General features: G+C 41.4%; 2 protein-coding genes across 2 annotated transcripts in view; both read right to left on the bottom strand.

The window, feature by feature from the left end:
- The window catches only part of LOC139473664 (mitochondrial glutamate carrier 1-like), a 35,438-nt gene extending 34,820 nt beyond the window's left edge, over positions 1-618 (bottom strand). Inside the window, exon 1 of the mRNA XM_071256357.1 lies at positions 561-618. The gene's annotated coding sequence lies outside the window, so the exon portion shown is untranslated. The remainder of the gene's footprint in view (positions 1-560) is intronic.
- Positions 619-3,778: 3,160 nt separating this feature from the next.
- Positions 3,779-12,357, bottom strand: LOC139474326 (large ribosomal subunit protein bL21m-like). Its single transcript, XM_071257296.1, has 7 exons — positions 12,279-12,357; positions 9,252-9,375; positions 8,588-8,646; positions 8,096-8,259; positions 6,374-6,426; positions 5,800-5,903; positions 3,779-5,186 (listed from the first exon to the last, which is right to left on the bottom strand). The coding sequence occupies exons 1-7, from the start codon at positions 12,355-12,357 to the stop codon at positions 5,122-5,124; spliced, it is 648 nt and encodes a 215-aa protein (XP_071113397.1). The 3' UTR covers positions 3,779-5,121.
- Positions 12,358-16,971: the final 4,614 nt, after the last annotated feature.

Genomic DNA, 16,971 nt, shown 5'->3' with positions numbered 1-16,971 from the left:
CAAACAAACTCGTTTGCGAGTCTGACATTATTATTAGTTACATGGTCCTGTTGGTAGACTAATCTGTTTTTCGTAATAGTTATTCCTAACCTCATTTCTGAGGCCTCAATGACCTGATGTGGCCGCTCTCGCGACCAAACACCCCTGTCAGCAAATATAGCCCTCGGATACTGGTAACAATATAAGCCTAAGAGTAAATTCATCTCGGTTGATAAGATTTATTGCAGGTAAATTCAACTGACATCCAGGGTAATGGGTTGAATGCACAGATGTGTTCAGCTTAGGATGATCCATGAAAATGAATTGTTCCACGGGGGGCGGGGGGGGGGGGGGGGGGGGGGGGGGAGATTGTGTTGAGAGCACGGACTAGCCAACCCACAGAATGCGATCTTCTCGATTGTTTACACTGATTATGCATTTGAATCGCGCGCACCTTGTGCAGTAAGCACACCAACTAGGCGATGTAATTCATTGACTACATGTATTCCATGTGGGTAATCAATCATTCTTGAGACGTATAGCATAACTGATAAAATAACTGTATATTTACGACAACATACCGTTAGCTGCTCTTGGAAACGGCTCACGCTGACTCGTCGGAGAAGTGACCCCGTAACCTTGACCTTTTACTGCGCCCCCTGTTGGTCAGGCGTAAATATTGAACTGATAATCATTACCGTATTACTGTTTTTAACCAGTTGCTTACCGCATAGGTTTTAGGAACCAACTTTATTGCAATAAAGACTTCATAAGAGCGTGTTAATCCCCAATATAACATTGTGTAATAGAAATACAGTTCATTAGCTGTTAATATAGAAGCAATTAGGCGAATGACATACAAATAAACGTAGTTTGCTAGTTTTCACCATAAAATTGCATAAGAAGGTAAAAGGGATACATCGGATATACGTTTGGAGTGGGAACTGTTTATCTTTTTTTTTTAAAAGTAGTTTTGTGGGGAAATAATTTAAAGGAAAATAAATAGAAAGGATTTTACACCAAATTAGTTCAACGTTAGTAAAAATCCCGTTTAAACTTCCTGACTATTGCTAACTCTGTGTTAAATATGCAAAGAGGGGGGGGGGGGGGGGACCGCAAAACATAAGATGAATTAATAACACATAGAACTAGTGCATATTGGGTTTAATTTAGGCTCTTGTTTAATTTCCGTCCCTTCAGGGGCATGTCGGGTACGCCATATATGTACTGTTATGCACATGCATGTGACTGTAGTCTGGTGTACAGTTTAGCTGAATGTCTTCATATACACCTTGCACGGGTGGCCCAGTCGTCTAAGGCGCCGCGATTCGCTGGGCAGAGTTGCGTCCCTTGGGCACGCCAGAAACCTATGATTGTAGGTTCGAATCCCGGTTCGCCCCAATTATGTTTCTAGGTTTGTCAGCACCATACCCGTGCTCGTGGGTTTCACCGAAGTGGTAACCGTCTGAGACCTGCATTACTTCGGGCTTTCCTCCCACATTAAGATGATACGCCGCCATATGACTGGAATACTGTTTAAACTGGCGTTAAACCAAACTCACTCACTCACTTACTCACTCATATACACCTTGTAATTACAGTCCCTTGCGTCTGCCTAACACTCGCCGATAATGTGAACATGAACATTGTATCTATAGTTTGTTGTTACAACGCGCGTATTAGGTGAGAAACAACCATCTTGGGTATACTAGTTCTGCTCTCTGATTGGTCAATCTCACTTTGTTTGTTAGGGGTGAACAATTCGATAACTCAATAAAAAAAAATCTCGACCAGTAGTGGTGTTGGTGCCCTGTAGCACCTATCCCAACCCTCGTGGTCTCTGAGACAAGGTTTATACATCAATTGATTGTAAAAGAGTTTGATTTCTGTGGTCGGGTATTAGTGAGTGAGTGAGTATGGTTTTATGCCGCTTTTAGCAATATTCCAGCAATATCACGGCGGGGGACACCAGAAATGGGCTTCACACATTGTACTCATGTCGGGAATCGAACCCGGGTCTTCGGCGTGACGAACGAACGCTTTAACCACTAGGCTACCCGACCGCCCAAGTCAGGTTTTAAATGTACATCAGAATATCACAGCACCAACAAAGCCATTGAGTAAATGATTCACAAGAACTAATAATTAATTTGTCATGGCCTTCATGGGACATCTTTAGTAATTTCAATTTCATTAAAATCAGACCTTTGTGCTTGCATTGTATGGAGGGAGTACATAAATACGAGTAAATATTTTTAAAGCTTGTACATTTTATTACCATCATTAAATAGGATGTACATTATGTTGAGTAGTTTATTTCTTTACTAACTCATGGGTTAAGAAAAAATCTACTTCGCCTTTATATCTGAAGTCAACTGGGACAGTCTGCGTTAAAGTCTCTGCCTCAGTGGGCCGAGGTCTTTCTTTATACTTTGCAGTGTACATGCAGGTCCCAGCAACTTATACTTGTCGTAAGAGGCGACTGCTCGGATCGATGGTCAGGCTTGGTGACTTGATTCAGGCACATCATCGTATCCCAGTGCGTAGATCGATGGTAATAATGTCAGTTGGTCAGTTCTGCATGGATTGTGATTTGTTTGTGTGGAAAGAATGAGGTACCGCAGAAATTTGGTGAAAAGAAGGAAAAATCGAAAAAAAACTATACGTGTGAGCCTGGCGTCGAAACACATGAACATGACATGCACGTGCAACATCAGTTTTATGTCTATAAAAAAAACGTTGGGTTTTCATTTGCATGTCATCAGTATCTTACTGTAAGTGAACAGCGAAAACATGCCACAACTGACGGAAGCCCAAGGCAACGCCATCATCCGACTGCAAACAGGAGAATGATCTTCAGCTGTAGCCAGTTGTTTTCCGTGTAGCACCAAGTACCATTACAAGACCGTGGAACTGTTATCAAACAAATATGACAACACGTGAACTTCCACGATACGGTCGACCATATGTATCACTACTTGAGCACAGGACATATTCACACGCTACTGCTATGTAACATATGTGAAAGAACCACCAGGCCAGGCCTACGACTAGGGCACTACCAGGATTGCGTAGGATATCGGCCCCGACAGCTACGAACCGCTTTAAAGCGCTGAAGGTATTCGCGCTTGACGACCAGTTCGAGTCGTCTTATTTTGATAGACCTGCATCGTCGGCTGCTACGTCAGTGTTGTCAAGGTCACAGAATATAGCCCAACTGCAGTGGGGACAAGTTTGGAAAACGATATAGTGAGGAGTCACGTTTATGCTTCGCTGTGCAGATGGTATTTACAGGCTTCGCGCGAACGTTATGCACGAAACTGCATACTTGAAGTGGACAGATTTAGTGGTGGTAGTGTGATGATGTGGGTAGCCATCTCTAACACTTGGTGCCCTTGGTGCAAGACTTGGTGCAAGTTCTGAGGAAATTGGCGGTATAACGTTACATGGATGAGATTCTTCGGCCACATGTCCTTCCCAATATGCAACAAATGAACAGCCTTTTTCAGGAATCACAACATCCAGGTCCTGCCATGGCCACAATTCGTGATCTGACTGCTTCCATGGGATGACGATGCCAGTCACGTTTTGACACTTTTCCATGTGTGCCATATGGAATCTGAGTCAATGACCATGATGTGTGCCAATTTTCAACAATCAATTACTGTACGTTGATTATTTATGTGAGTCTTCACATATAAAACATACATCTAAAATCACTTTTGAGTTTCTTTTTTGTTTGCAGAGTATAAGGTATCACCACCAAGACAAAGACATGAAGGACATCTCTCCATGAACACTTCATTTATTTCCTGTATACACTTGGACAGTAATGATGGAAATCCACATTCAGTCATCCATTAATTCCATTACATCATTTTGGCATCATTGAATATTCATATTATCATCTCAGTGGTGCAAATTGCTGAGTCATTGACAAGAGCCAATGGCTCTTCATTTTGTAGTAATATCAGGTTCCTCAACACCTTTCTTAAGCCAGGCCCCTATCATTGACACAGTATCAACATCAATCTGAGACTCTGTTTTCACCATGAAGAGGTTCAGCTGCAATGTCATGACAACCAGCAAATGGAAATGCATTTAATGAATTCAAAACAAACACTAAGAAAGGCTCAACATTTGTTTAAGTTGATCAGCCTTATTATATGCATAGGGGCGGTCGGGTAGCCTAGTGGATAAAGCGTTTGCTTGTCACGCCGGTGACACGGGTTCGATTCCCGACATTGGTACAATAGTATCTCTGGTGTTCCCTGCCGTGATATTGCTGGAATATTGCTAAAAGCGGCGTAAAACTACACTCACTCATACACTATTATATGCATAATGACAAGGCTAAAACAAAAAAAGTGGTTGTCACCAGATACATACAAAACACACATTGTTTATGCTTTAATACAAATAATTCACACTCAAACAATACAAAATAGGCTGCAAACTCACTTCCAGGTTTCCATGGTGACTGCCTGAGAAGCAATTATTATCCAACCTAGAGTATAAATGTGTCTGCTGTGGGTTCTAGTCCCCTGCCTCTCACTTCTATAATCAACTCAGACAAGCAAATACTGTTGTCATGTCAGCATGACAAAATCCTGCACTTGAAGTAATTGTAAAAGGGCCTCCCTGCACTACTTGCATGTAACTGAGTGAGTGCATGTTGTTGTCAGCAATGTTACTGTCATATCCCAGATCATGGCAATATGTTGTTGTTGTTTTTATTTAACACCGCACTCAGCAATATTCAAGCTATATCATTGCTATCTGTAAATATTCGAGTCTGGTCCAGACAATCCAGTGATTGACATGAGCATCGAACTATGCAATTGGGATACGATGACATGCATCAACCAAGTCAGCGAGCCTGACCACCTGATCCTGTTAGTCGCCTCTAATGACAAGCATAATCGCCTTTTAGGGCAAGTATGGGTTGCTGAAGACCTATTCTACCCTGGACCTTCACGGGTCTCATGGCAACATGTAACACTTTGGGAAGAACACATATCACTTAGACGACACAACACATTTCTTTATGTCAGTTTGTAAATGTATGGGGGACCGACATGGTCACATTCGCTTAAAATACATGCAGAATATTTGCTTGATGCTGTTCCTGTTTCCATGGTTTCAGGAGGTGATCTGCCTCAGCTGGATGTTATTGATGACGAGCACTGTCTGTTCATTTCGCTTCACTGAAATAGTGGATTGAAATATTGGGCTGTCATAAACATATAGACACATCTGTTCAAGGATTGGCATGAAAGTTTAATGTAGTCGTATTACACCACCCTCAATATTCCACCCATATGTAAATAATCAAATCTGGGCAAGATAATCCAGTGATTGATATCATGAGTATCGATCTACACATTTGGGATACGATGATATGTATCAACCACGTTAGCTTGGGTTGCTGAGGGACCAATTCTAGCCCAAATCTACAGTTTCCAGATTGTGAGGTGCTACAGAATATTGGCACACACGACGTTCAAGTTCAACCAATGATGCTCAATTCCATTTCATAAAGTGATCTTAGCACTAAGATATACTTTCACCTAGGCTTTAGATTGCCAGGACTTTCATGTGGCCAGGTCAGAACCTGGATGTCCCCATTCCACAAACAAAGATGCCCTGGGAAGTACCACACGGATGGGTATTGGGTGGACAGACAAAAGGTCATAATCTGGATTTGAACCCTTAAATCAGCGGATCCTTGCTGCCAAGGGACACAATTTCACATAGTGCTGTTGACATCTTTAGTATTGACTATATGGAGTATTACACTTCCTACAGAAAGCTTCTTACATTTATATTTGCGATGCCCCTTTGTCTTCACATAGTTGAAGATGGTTTTGAAGTGAGAGAGTGTCTTCTCCACAACAGTGGCCTCCACATAGACTTGCTCTCGGCTGAAAAGGAGAATCACAGTATTATACATGGGCGTGCACATTCCAGCATTGCTGTAACAGTACGTTATGTCAGCAGGGCCACATGGAACCATGTGCAAATACACAAAATGGCACAAATTAAGTTTGTTTGTTGTTTAAAGCCACACTCATCAATATTACAGCTATATGACGGAAGTCTGTAATTAATTGAGTTTCGACCAGACAATCCAGTGATTGACATCACGACATCGTTCCACGCAGTTGGGATATGATGACATGCATCAACCAAGTCAGAGTGACTGACCACCCGGTCCCGTTAGTCGCCTCTTACGACAAGCATAGTTGCCTTTTACGGCATGAATGGGTTGCTGAAGACCTATTCTACCCCAGAATCTTCATGGTTCCACAAATTAAGTATCACAGTAAGAAGTGTTTTGGACTCGAGGATAATGATATGAATGGTATTGTGAGATTTGTGTGGGGGCACCCACCTGAGCACTGGACGGCCGACCATGGTGAAGTCTTTACTGCCAACCATCAACACCTGATACAGAGAGCAAACAGAATAAACATGTGGTCAAAGGGAGGTAATCCAATAAGGAAAGCAACATTTGTTTCTTCCAAACAGTTCATGCTTCATCGTGTTCACTTAGGAGTATGGTAAACATTATTTGTCTTCAGACTGACATGTGTTACTGAGTATTTCATGTCTGGAAATTTCATTTGGAACTAACAGCATCAGGCAGGGACTGTTAAATTGCATTGACACAAGCAAATTACATACTGTTTGTCATCATGGTTCAATACAAAAGTTATCAGTAAATTTCTGCAGCACTCTCTCTCTGTGAACTCTCTCACTTGTGAAACAAACATGATAACATACTGGAATTCATTTTGTTAAGCATGAGTTTTCTTACTTTGGACCGACAAAAAAGATACATGAAAAGTATTCATTTGCAGTAAAAATTTGGAAATATTTCCAGGATCCAAATCCCATATAACATTTTTTAAACACTCAGATTGCAACACACACTTAGTTTTACAACCACTATCACTATATGCACATTCCCACAATTATCAGCTCAGTTACCCATGATACAATGCTTCTCTGTACAAGTTGTCATTAAGCACAAGACAAGCAACTGGCATTTCATCCGTAAATACTCATTGTTAGTGCTGTACGATATATATTGAGACACAGACATTTTCTACCCTTAAGGTTGAAAAAGCAAGAGTTACCTATGTCCATCAACTCGCCATGATATTATGTCGGTAAATCATGAACGTTTCTCACACAACAACTGAACAAGGTGAGGTGAAATGAGGCTTAAAGGGCAAGTTCACACGGAAATGAACCATTTTTTCTTGTACTTTTTCCACATTAAAAGTGTTAACATAGAAGTGTCATAGACAAAAATATAAAAACATCATATTTAATTAACATATTTTTTGCACTAAAACGATTTATATTTTTCACATTTACCAAGTGTTCTATTTCCATAACAAAAACACCATGGCTTATGTCCCTTGCAATATGACGTCATTGGTGCCAATTGATAAACATTATGACGTCATCATGCTTTGTTAGAGCCGCTTCACGTGGTGTAGGTATAGTTTTGTGATTCTAGCATCTCAGATGCCAGCCAGAATTGTGTTATGCTGAGTCACCACTGCGCCGGAGTGTGTCGTAGACCATGTTGTTTTACCGCAAACTGGTCCTTGATATCTTTTGCGTTGAGAAGAGACAGGGACCCAGTTGAATTGGCACCAATTACGTCATTATCTAAGGGGGATAACTCAGGCCTATTTCGCTCGTAAAACGAAGGCCTCATAACGGCATATCACTTTCACACTATTGTGAGCTTCCTACTTTCACTGTGAAAAAAAATGAGTGTATATTTTCAAACACAGATACTAACTAATTCTAAAATTGCGTTTTGTTTAGAAAAAGAAAGAAAGTGATTTTTGCGTGTACACTTCCCCTTTAATGTTGCGTTCAAGATCATAGCACTTACACATCAGCGTGTGTGTGGCTGCTTGTTCTAGTCTAGACAAATGCTGGTTTAATAGTGCAAGCCACAACACAATTTGATATGGACACCCCACTCAGACACAGTGCAGAGACTCAGGGCCGAGATTTGCTTCTACTTATGGCCTTGACCAGCATGAATTAGTGAGATGTTTTACATAGATACATAAACACCCCCCCCCACCTTCTCCAGCCTGATCTTGTCTCCAACCGTTGGAGGGAAATTGTGCTCTACAATGATGATGTCTTCAGACGTCACTTTGCGCTGTTTTCCTCCAACATGAACAACAGCAAACAGACGTCCCAGGTCGGCACTCCCAAGCTTTGACTCAATCTTACTAATGATATCTGTGAAGACAAAAGATTTCCATCAACAATAATCAGAATGGTTTTTAGTTAGGGTCTGTATAAGGGTCATATACACCTGAACTATTAAATATCAAGAAGAATTTAATTTCTCAGCTCAAGACCAATTCATATGCCAAAATGGTACCCCCATTACTGAAACAGGACTGATCAATTTAATTTTGTTTGCATCGGTTGCTGGGGACCCATTCTAACCCAGAATACCCATGGATGATCATTTTCTAATTTCTAATGAAGGTCATATTAAAAATGACAGGATGATCACACTATAACAAGCATGCATGGTGTATCCCTCTCGTCCCTGTCGTACCTTTACTGTTAGTAGCAGCCAGACTCCACTCTGGGCGTGTGCTCAGTTCAGCAGCGGGGCTGCAACATGGATTCATTTGATAATTTTCTAAATATGCATTGTTTGTTTGGTGTTTGACACCACGCTCAGCAATATTCCAGCTATATGACAGCTATCTGTAAATAATCGAGTCTGGACAAGACAATCCAGTGATTGACATCATGAGCATCAATCTATGCATCAACCTAGTCAGCCAGTCTGACCACCTGATCCTGTTAGTGGCCTCTTATGGCAAGCATGTGTTGCTGAAGACATTCTCTACCCTGATCTTCATGGGTCCTAAATCTTCATTGAACAGTTGACATTTTATAAACAAGCCAGCCTTACAATACTTCAATGTGTTATTTTCTTGAAGCAAGTTGAAGCGAATTAAAGTTTATATCAGTGTGCACATCCTCTGTTGTTTCATAATCTCACACTTCACTCAGCCTTGATGATATGATGAAAAAGGTTAATCTAATTTAAACATGATGACAAGAACAATTTTGCGGAATGATTCATGACATTGGATCATCCAATCATCCACCTCCTCCCTGACACCTGTTCATTACAGTTATTAGCCTTATAAAGGATCACATCTTTTCCCTTTTATCAATAACAAAAGATGCTCATCATAAATACTGACCTGCTCGTGGCACTAGTTGAAGAATTAGAAAACATTCTTCCACAGGTGCCACCAAACTGCTGACTTTTCAGATGTACACTGATGCATGTCAGGGGGCATCTCAAACCTGCAACTTCCTTTTGCCCTGAAAAGTCATATAGACCAAATAATGACAAAGAGGAGTATACCAGAAGCTGGAATGTGGGTGTAAATTGTACAGCAAATATATCATAACCTGACATGTAAATAGTACTGAATACTATTCAGGTTACAGTCACAAAAAATGATCTGAGGGGCTCTGAAATATGTAGTGAGTGAGTGAGTTTGGTTTAACGCCGCTTTTAACATTACTCCAGTTATATCACGGTGTGTCAGCTTAATGTGGGAGAAAAGTGATGCAGGTCTCAGACATTTACCACTTCGTTGAAACCCTCGAACACGAGTATGGTGCTGATAAACCTAGAAACATAATTGGGGCGAACCGGGATTCGAACCTACAATCATAGGTTTCTGACGTGCCAAAGGGACGCAACTTTGCACAGCGAATTGCGGCGCTTGGGCCACCCGTGCCCCTGAAATAACAAACACACAAGTGTGAAATACTTGGTCCACACATCCTTGGCAACAACCATTCACTCTGTGATGACATTTGATGTGATCTTGCTTCAAAGATATATCAAAGATATATTCAGGATATATCAAGCCTAAGTATGGCAGATGGGTTCGTTGTTGGCACGATTACTACAGATTTGTACCCCAGGTACATTTCAGCAGAGCTACGGATAAGCAGTATATTTTCGTAAAATACCACCAAAATATTCAAAACCCATTTACTTTCAATTAACTTGCGTACAGAAACACATGCATGAAATGAATACTCAAATGCATAAAAACAGCTCGCGTACATACCCAATGAAGCTTTTTCAGCAAGCGTACAAAGGAGCAAATTTCAGAAATTCAGTGTATGCTTGTTTCTTATATAACACACTGGAATGCATCTCATACAACAATATGACACAATTAAAAAAAATATATAGTTTAAAATGAAAAAGAGATATTGATTAGTACTTGTCCATTATAAAAAAAACTTTGTTAAAATTGGACTATTTGTGTCATGTCTGACATAATAAATAGCAGACAAAGTCACAGCAGGAGTATCCGTCTCCTTAGTGGACGAGCATTCTCTGGGAGGTCTGCTTGTCAATCTCATTAAAATTAGACCTTAGTTTTCGCTACCCGCTAAACAAAGATCTGAGGACATCCCATTAGGGGTCACATCAGAACAATCTTTCAACCGACCAATCAGAGAGTCGCTTACCAGATTATGAAAGTGACAGTCAGAATGTGATTTCTAATCATGCAATTTCGAAAACTGTAACATGGGGTATTCCCAACGATGGTTACGGGTTTAACGACTGAATCCATACAATTTAGACGTTTTGAAGAGTAGTCGCCAATTTGAAATTAGTGCCGTAAAGCACAAGAAAGCTGCCTTCTGATTGGTCATTCCATTGGTCGGTCAAAGTTCGCGCAAGGTCGGTCTGAGGTGACTTGTAATGGGATGTCCTCAGATCTTTGTTTAGCGGTAGCGAGAACTAAGATCTGATTTTAATGGGATTGGTCTGCTTGTACACTTACAACATTCTGATAACATGAATATTATGTTCTCTGAAGGGGGTGTATGGACAGAGCATTTTCGGGCAGTGGGAAGGGACAAAGTGCGTAAGCGTTCACGGAACCAGTTTAGCACACTGTGCAATCCGTTCAAACTAAATTCCATTCACAATAGACATACTTAGCCAGAACGCTGTAGGCCTACTCTAACATGGACTCAAGATAGTCGTAGCACTAAGATAACATTGTACAAGTGGGTCCTGGAGTTCTGCCTAAGTATGACTATTGCGAAACTAATTCTGTTCGGTAACAGCAGAGACCATATATAGAAAATACTACACTCATTCTTGTTAGATACCATTTTTACTAAACGAGTGGACTTTCTAGGGCATCTAGAGGGAAATCAGAGTGCTCGCCAAAGACATTCACGTTAACTGTACGACCTGATACTGAAAATGTTAAAATCAACAAACTCAAGTCTTCTTTCATGTCAGTGACAGCTTTGAACGAAGGGCAAGGTCACCATCAGGATAAGAAAAGGCAACAGTGATCTAATCAGTGTTTTACGCTAGGGAATGTTATTGTTGGCATTTTGGGATTTTCTGGGCCACAAAATCATAAGTCAGGCACACTTCCACAGAGTATTTAAATGATTTGTAACAGAACTGTTCACTTTGAGTGATCTGGTCGTGCAGTTTTGTACGTTTATTCATGAACAAACACCAATCAGGAAACAATGCCACACAATACAAAGGGGACACTGATGGCACAACCACAGCATTCATAAGTCCAATTATATATCCAGATAGATAAAAAAGACTTCATTTCACTTATCCTTTTATGTTAAATCAAACTGAAAGTCGAGAGTGTGGTTGGGTGCGTCACGCTCATATGGACCCTGGATCTATCGATCGGTAGTGGGCCCTAGTACATTGCAAATGGATATCGCTTGATTATACTGTAGCTCTGTGCATAACTAATACAGAATGAAAAGCTAAGTTGTTGCGTGTGACTATCTTGTTTGGTTTAGTAAAGTGTGTAAATGTGTCGCTTTCATGAGATTGCAAACCTTGAACGACAACCCGTTATGGATTTAATATCTTAGATATACCATCTGTTTCTTTACCATGTAAAAAACTTACCACGTGGGTTAAAAAACTATATGTGGTCTCTGGTAACAGGTTGTGAGCAAAATGACAAAACATTTCAAAAGCATATTAATATACTTATAACAGCCGCTTATAACAGATGCGTTATGCGATGTTATATTTCTAGTTGGCCAATACGACTAGACCTGTGCGTCAGGCTATATAGCGATCATGATTTCACGTCCTGTTTATCACTCATAGTAATGTCATTCATTTAAAACCATGATAAAGCAACGACTCTGAGAACTTCACATGCGAAATAATACACATGGAAGCCATTTAATACCTGATCTTAAACCTTGTGCAGATACTATCCTTGAAAATTGAATGTAGGCAGATCTCAGCACAGCACCTGTGACTGCCATTTTGATTTCTGAATTATCTCCCCTTCACACCAGTGATATCCAAGCTCCTTCCCAGCGCGTGACACCTTCGTTACACTCTCGGTTGTATAGAGAGCTCCGCGAACGGGCTATCGCAGCGAGGAGCTTGCAATAATATACCTCCTTTCTTACAAGGGGGGTCGTATAAAACTTAATAATTTCATTTTTTTTAAGGTATTTCGGCTAATAAACTGACGTGATGACTGATACTTGTCGTTATGGTTGTTTAAAGATTATTTTATTGAAAATCACAATAAAAAAGAACAAGTGACATTAGAGCTCACACTCCGTCGCAGTGGTGACTCAGCATAACACATGGAACTCTGGGTAGGAGAGTGAATAGAGCTGACAAACCAAGAAGAACAGATCTCTGTAACTGATTGCGGGCTCAATGATTGAGGGGGACGCAGTTGAATGAGAAGTTGGGAGGAAAAGTTTGGAGATGTAAAATTGAGGGGATGCTCGAAGACGAATATGAGTAGATGCTTGAATAGGAACATAAATGTGTGCATGAGAAGGGAAGTTTTTGAAGATAAGTGCGTGAGTGAGTATGGTTGTACGTCATTTTAGCAATATTCCAGCAATATCACAAAACGGAATGGGCTTCGGACATTGCACCCGTGTTGGCATAGGAACACGAGCCTTCCACGTATCAAGCGAACGATATAACCACTCATCAAGTTATCTTGAAGAAGATATATGAGGTGGTTGTTGAAGGGGAATATGAGGACTGCTTTAAAGGGAATATGAGAAGCTGCTTGAAGAATAATATGAGGTGTACCTGAAGAGAAATATAAGCCAGTGCTTGGCTTGAAGAGGAATATAGTACTTGGAGGGGAGTATGAGGAAGTATCTGAAGAGAAATATAAGGCCTGCTTGGTTTAAAGAGGAATATAGTGCTTGGAGGACAGTATGAGGAAGTACCCGAAGAGAAATATAAGCCGGTGCTTGGCTTGAAGAGGAATATAGTGCTTGGAGAGTAGTATAAGGAAGTACCTGAAGAGAAATATAAGGCGTGCTTGGTTTGAAGAGGAATATAGTGCTTGGAGAGGAGTATGGGGAAGTACCTGAAGAGAAATATAAGGCGTGCTTGGTTTGAAGAGGAATATAGTGCTTGGAGGGGAGCATGAGGAAGTATCTGAAGAGAAATACAAGGCGTGCTTGGTTTGAAGAGGAATATAGTGCTTGGAGGGGAGTATAAGGAAGTATCTGAAGAGAAATATAAGGCCTGCTTGGCTTGAATAGGAATATAGTGCTTGGAGAGGAGTATGGGGAAGTATCTGAAGAGAAATATAAAACGTGCTTCAGATACTTCCTCATGCTCGAAGGCGTGCTTGGTTTGAAGAGGAATATAGTGCTTGGAGGGGAGTATGAGGAAGTATCTGAATAGAAATATAAAACGTGCTTCAGATACTTCCTCATGCTCGAAGGCGTGCTTGGATTGATGAGGAATATAGTGCTTGGAGGGGAGTATGAGGAAGTATCTGAAGAGAAATATAAGGCGTGCTTGGCTTGAAGAGGAATATAGTGCTTGGAGGGGAGTATGAGGAAGTATCTGAAGACAAATATAAGTCGTGATTGGCTTGAAGAGGAATATAGTGCTTGGAGGGGAGTATGAGGAAGTATCTGCAGAGAAATATAAGGCGTGCTTGGCTTGAAGAGAAATATAGTGCTTGGAGGGGAGTATACAGAAGTATCTGAAGAGAAATATAAGGCGTGCTTGGCTTGAAGAGGAATATAGTGCTTGAAGGGGAGTATAAGGAAATATCTGAAGAGAAATATAAGGCGTGCTTGGCTTGAATAGGAATATAGTGCTTGGAGGGGAGTATGGGGAAGTATCTGAAGAGAAATATAAGGCCTGCTTGGCTTGAATAGGAATATAGTGCTTGGAGGGGAGTATGGGGAAGTATCTGAAGAGAAATATAAAACGTGCTTCAGATACTTCCTCATGCTCGAAGGCGTGCTTGGATTGATGAGGAATATAGTGCTTGGAGGGGAGTATGAGGAAGTATCTGAAGAGAAATATAAGGCGTGCTTGGCTTGAAGAGGAATATAGTGCTTGGAGGGGAGTATGAGGAAGTATCTGAAGACAAATATAAGTCGTGATTGGCTTGAAGAGGAATATAGTGCTTGGAGGGGAGTATGAGGAAGTATCTGCAGAGAAATATAAGCCGGTGCTTGGCTTGAAGAGAAATATAGTGCTTGGAGGGGAGTATACAGAAGTATCTGAAGAGAAATATAAGGCCTGCTTGGTTTGAAGAGGAATATAGTGCTTGGAGGGGAGTATGGGGAAGTATCTGAAGAGAAATATAAGGCCTGCTTGGTTTGAAGAGGAATATAGTACTTGGAGGGGAGTATGGGGAAGTATCTGAAGAGAAATATAAGCCGGTGCTTGGCTTGAAGAGGAATATAGTGCTTGGAGGGGAGTATGAGGAAGTATCTGAAGAGAAATATAAGGCGTGCTTGGTTTGAAGAGGAATATAGTGCTTGGAGGGGAGTGTGAGGAAGTACCTGAAGAGGAGTATATGAGGCGGTGCTTGAAGTGAAATACGATGAGTGGTTGGGGACGGCGGGAGACACCAGGAATGGGCTTCATACATTGTACCCATGTCGGGAATCGAACCCGGGTCTTCGGCGTGACGAGCGAACGCTTTAACTAGTAGGCAACCTGACCGCCCCTGACTGATTAGTGGACACAGAAGTGTGGAACATCTTGACCGAGTCCACTTTACAGCATACGGATGACTTAGTTCCTCTGATCATTGTTAGACGTGGCATTGCAATTGATTGCCTCACTAACTAAGGCAACATGTGCTTCATCTATGGAACGTATTGATAAATTCTCTCATACCATGACTGATGATCATTTTTCGCAATTCCAAACCCCACCTCTCGACACCATGTACACCCGCATCTTCCCGAGGCAAAGTCAAGTTTCCACCCTTGCCGAACTCGGCTGGTATTATGGAGTTACATTTTGACTGGATTAACGAGTCCATGCATTGTCCAATCAAAATCGAGCACCGAAATCGAAATCCGGTTCGTAAACTGTCGTGCAGATTTCGGTCGATTGCAGGATTTGCAAAGTACGAGCACCGCCAACTCGTTGTCAACTGATATTTTCCAAACCTTTTCATGTTTTTTTATCGGAGTTTGCGTGAATTGATGTACTTCGCGATGTAAGACCCGTTTTATCACAATGCAAGTGACAGAATCGGATTGGTCCATAGGAGAGGCTTAGAAGAGCGTAACCCGTAATAACCACTGGTGGCGCTACAATCGAGTCCAGGAATTCTAGCCTAGTTCGGCAAGCTGGAAACTGGACTTTTATAGTCAGTTAACTCTCTTGCCTCGGGAAGATGGTACACACGTAGAATTAATTCTTCCTAAATACTGCGCTTCTTCGCATTACGTACAATGGCCGAGCGGGGACATAGCTTTCTCGCCTTCAATTACGGCCGCGAGAAAGCACGAGACGAAACGAGACGAGACGAAAAAGCGACATAATTACGATATGATTAATTCATTATTTTACCTCAATTGTTACTTATTCAATTGGTTAATCATTTTGTGTGAATATACACTCTTCAAAAAAAGAAACGCATAGGTGTTTTGAGAATTCCAATTAGATTTGTTTTCCCCAGCAATCGTCATAAAGACTATTCTTATATTTGATTCCCGTTAATCATGTCATGTTTGTTGTGCATTGCGCGCAAACACATCTCAAAATGTTTTTTTTGTAAACGTTTATCAGCAAAAATGCAAAGGATGCACGGAAATTGCTTTCAGAAAAATTTTTCAGTATAATGCACGTGCAAAATGTTGGAAACAAGAGTAGAGACACTGACCATAAAAGACCCTACAAAATTCATCAGTTCATTACGAATTTTCTGACTTGAACGGAGATCGAAAATTGCTAAGATTAACTGCAGCTGACCGAAATATCGCCATTGGACGTTTGGAAGCCGGGGAGTCCCAAACATTATACAAGTATCACTTGTCCCCAACTTGTATTTTCATGATTCAAATAAAACTGTTTTCTTTATCTCTTCTGCGATGAGTCACGTTTAAATTCTTCTTCAACGACGCGATGGAAACAACGTGTATACCGATGTCGACATGAACGTTTGGCACCGAAATGCGTTCGACAGGTGGACCGATTTGGTGGAGGAAGTGTCATGGTGTGGGGAGCCATATCCTACACGGGTAGATCACAATTTGTGGTTGTCCAGGGCAATCTTACAGCAAACCGATACATAGACCAAATTCTGCGTCCTCACCTCCTCCCAACTTTGGACCGCCAGAGGGAGCTGTTCCAAGATGACAACGGTCGGCCCCACATAACACGTGCAGCAGTTAATTTCCTTGTTAATGAGAACATCAATGTCCTTCCATGGCCGTCCAAATCGCTTGATCTCAACCCGATTGAACATTTGTGGGACGAACTTGATCGACGCGTCCGTCAACGTCACAAGCGTCCCCACACACTGGCACCACTCGCCAACGCCTAAAAGGAGGAATGGCGAAGATAATCCGACGACTTGTGCAATCTGTGCCAAGGAGGTGTCGAGCAGTGACGGCTGCAAGAGGTGGTGT

The sequence above is a fragment of the Haliotis cracherodii genome, unplaced genomic scaffold, assembly GCF_022045235.1.
Source record: "Haliotis cracherodii isolate W230 unplaced genomic scaffold, xgHalCrac1.p SCAF_3, whole genome shotgun sequence".
In the NCBI taxonomy this organism is placed as follows: domain Eukaryota; kingdom Metazoa; phylum Mollusca; class Gastropoda; order Lepetellida; family Haliotidae; genus Haliotis; species Haliotis cracherodii.
The sequence above is the reverse complement of the archived record's forward strand: the minus strand, read 5'-3'. Positions and strand labels throughout refer to the sequence as shown.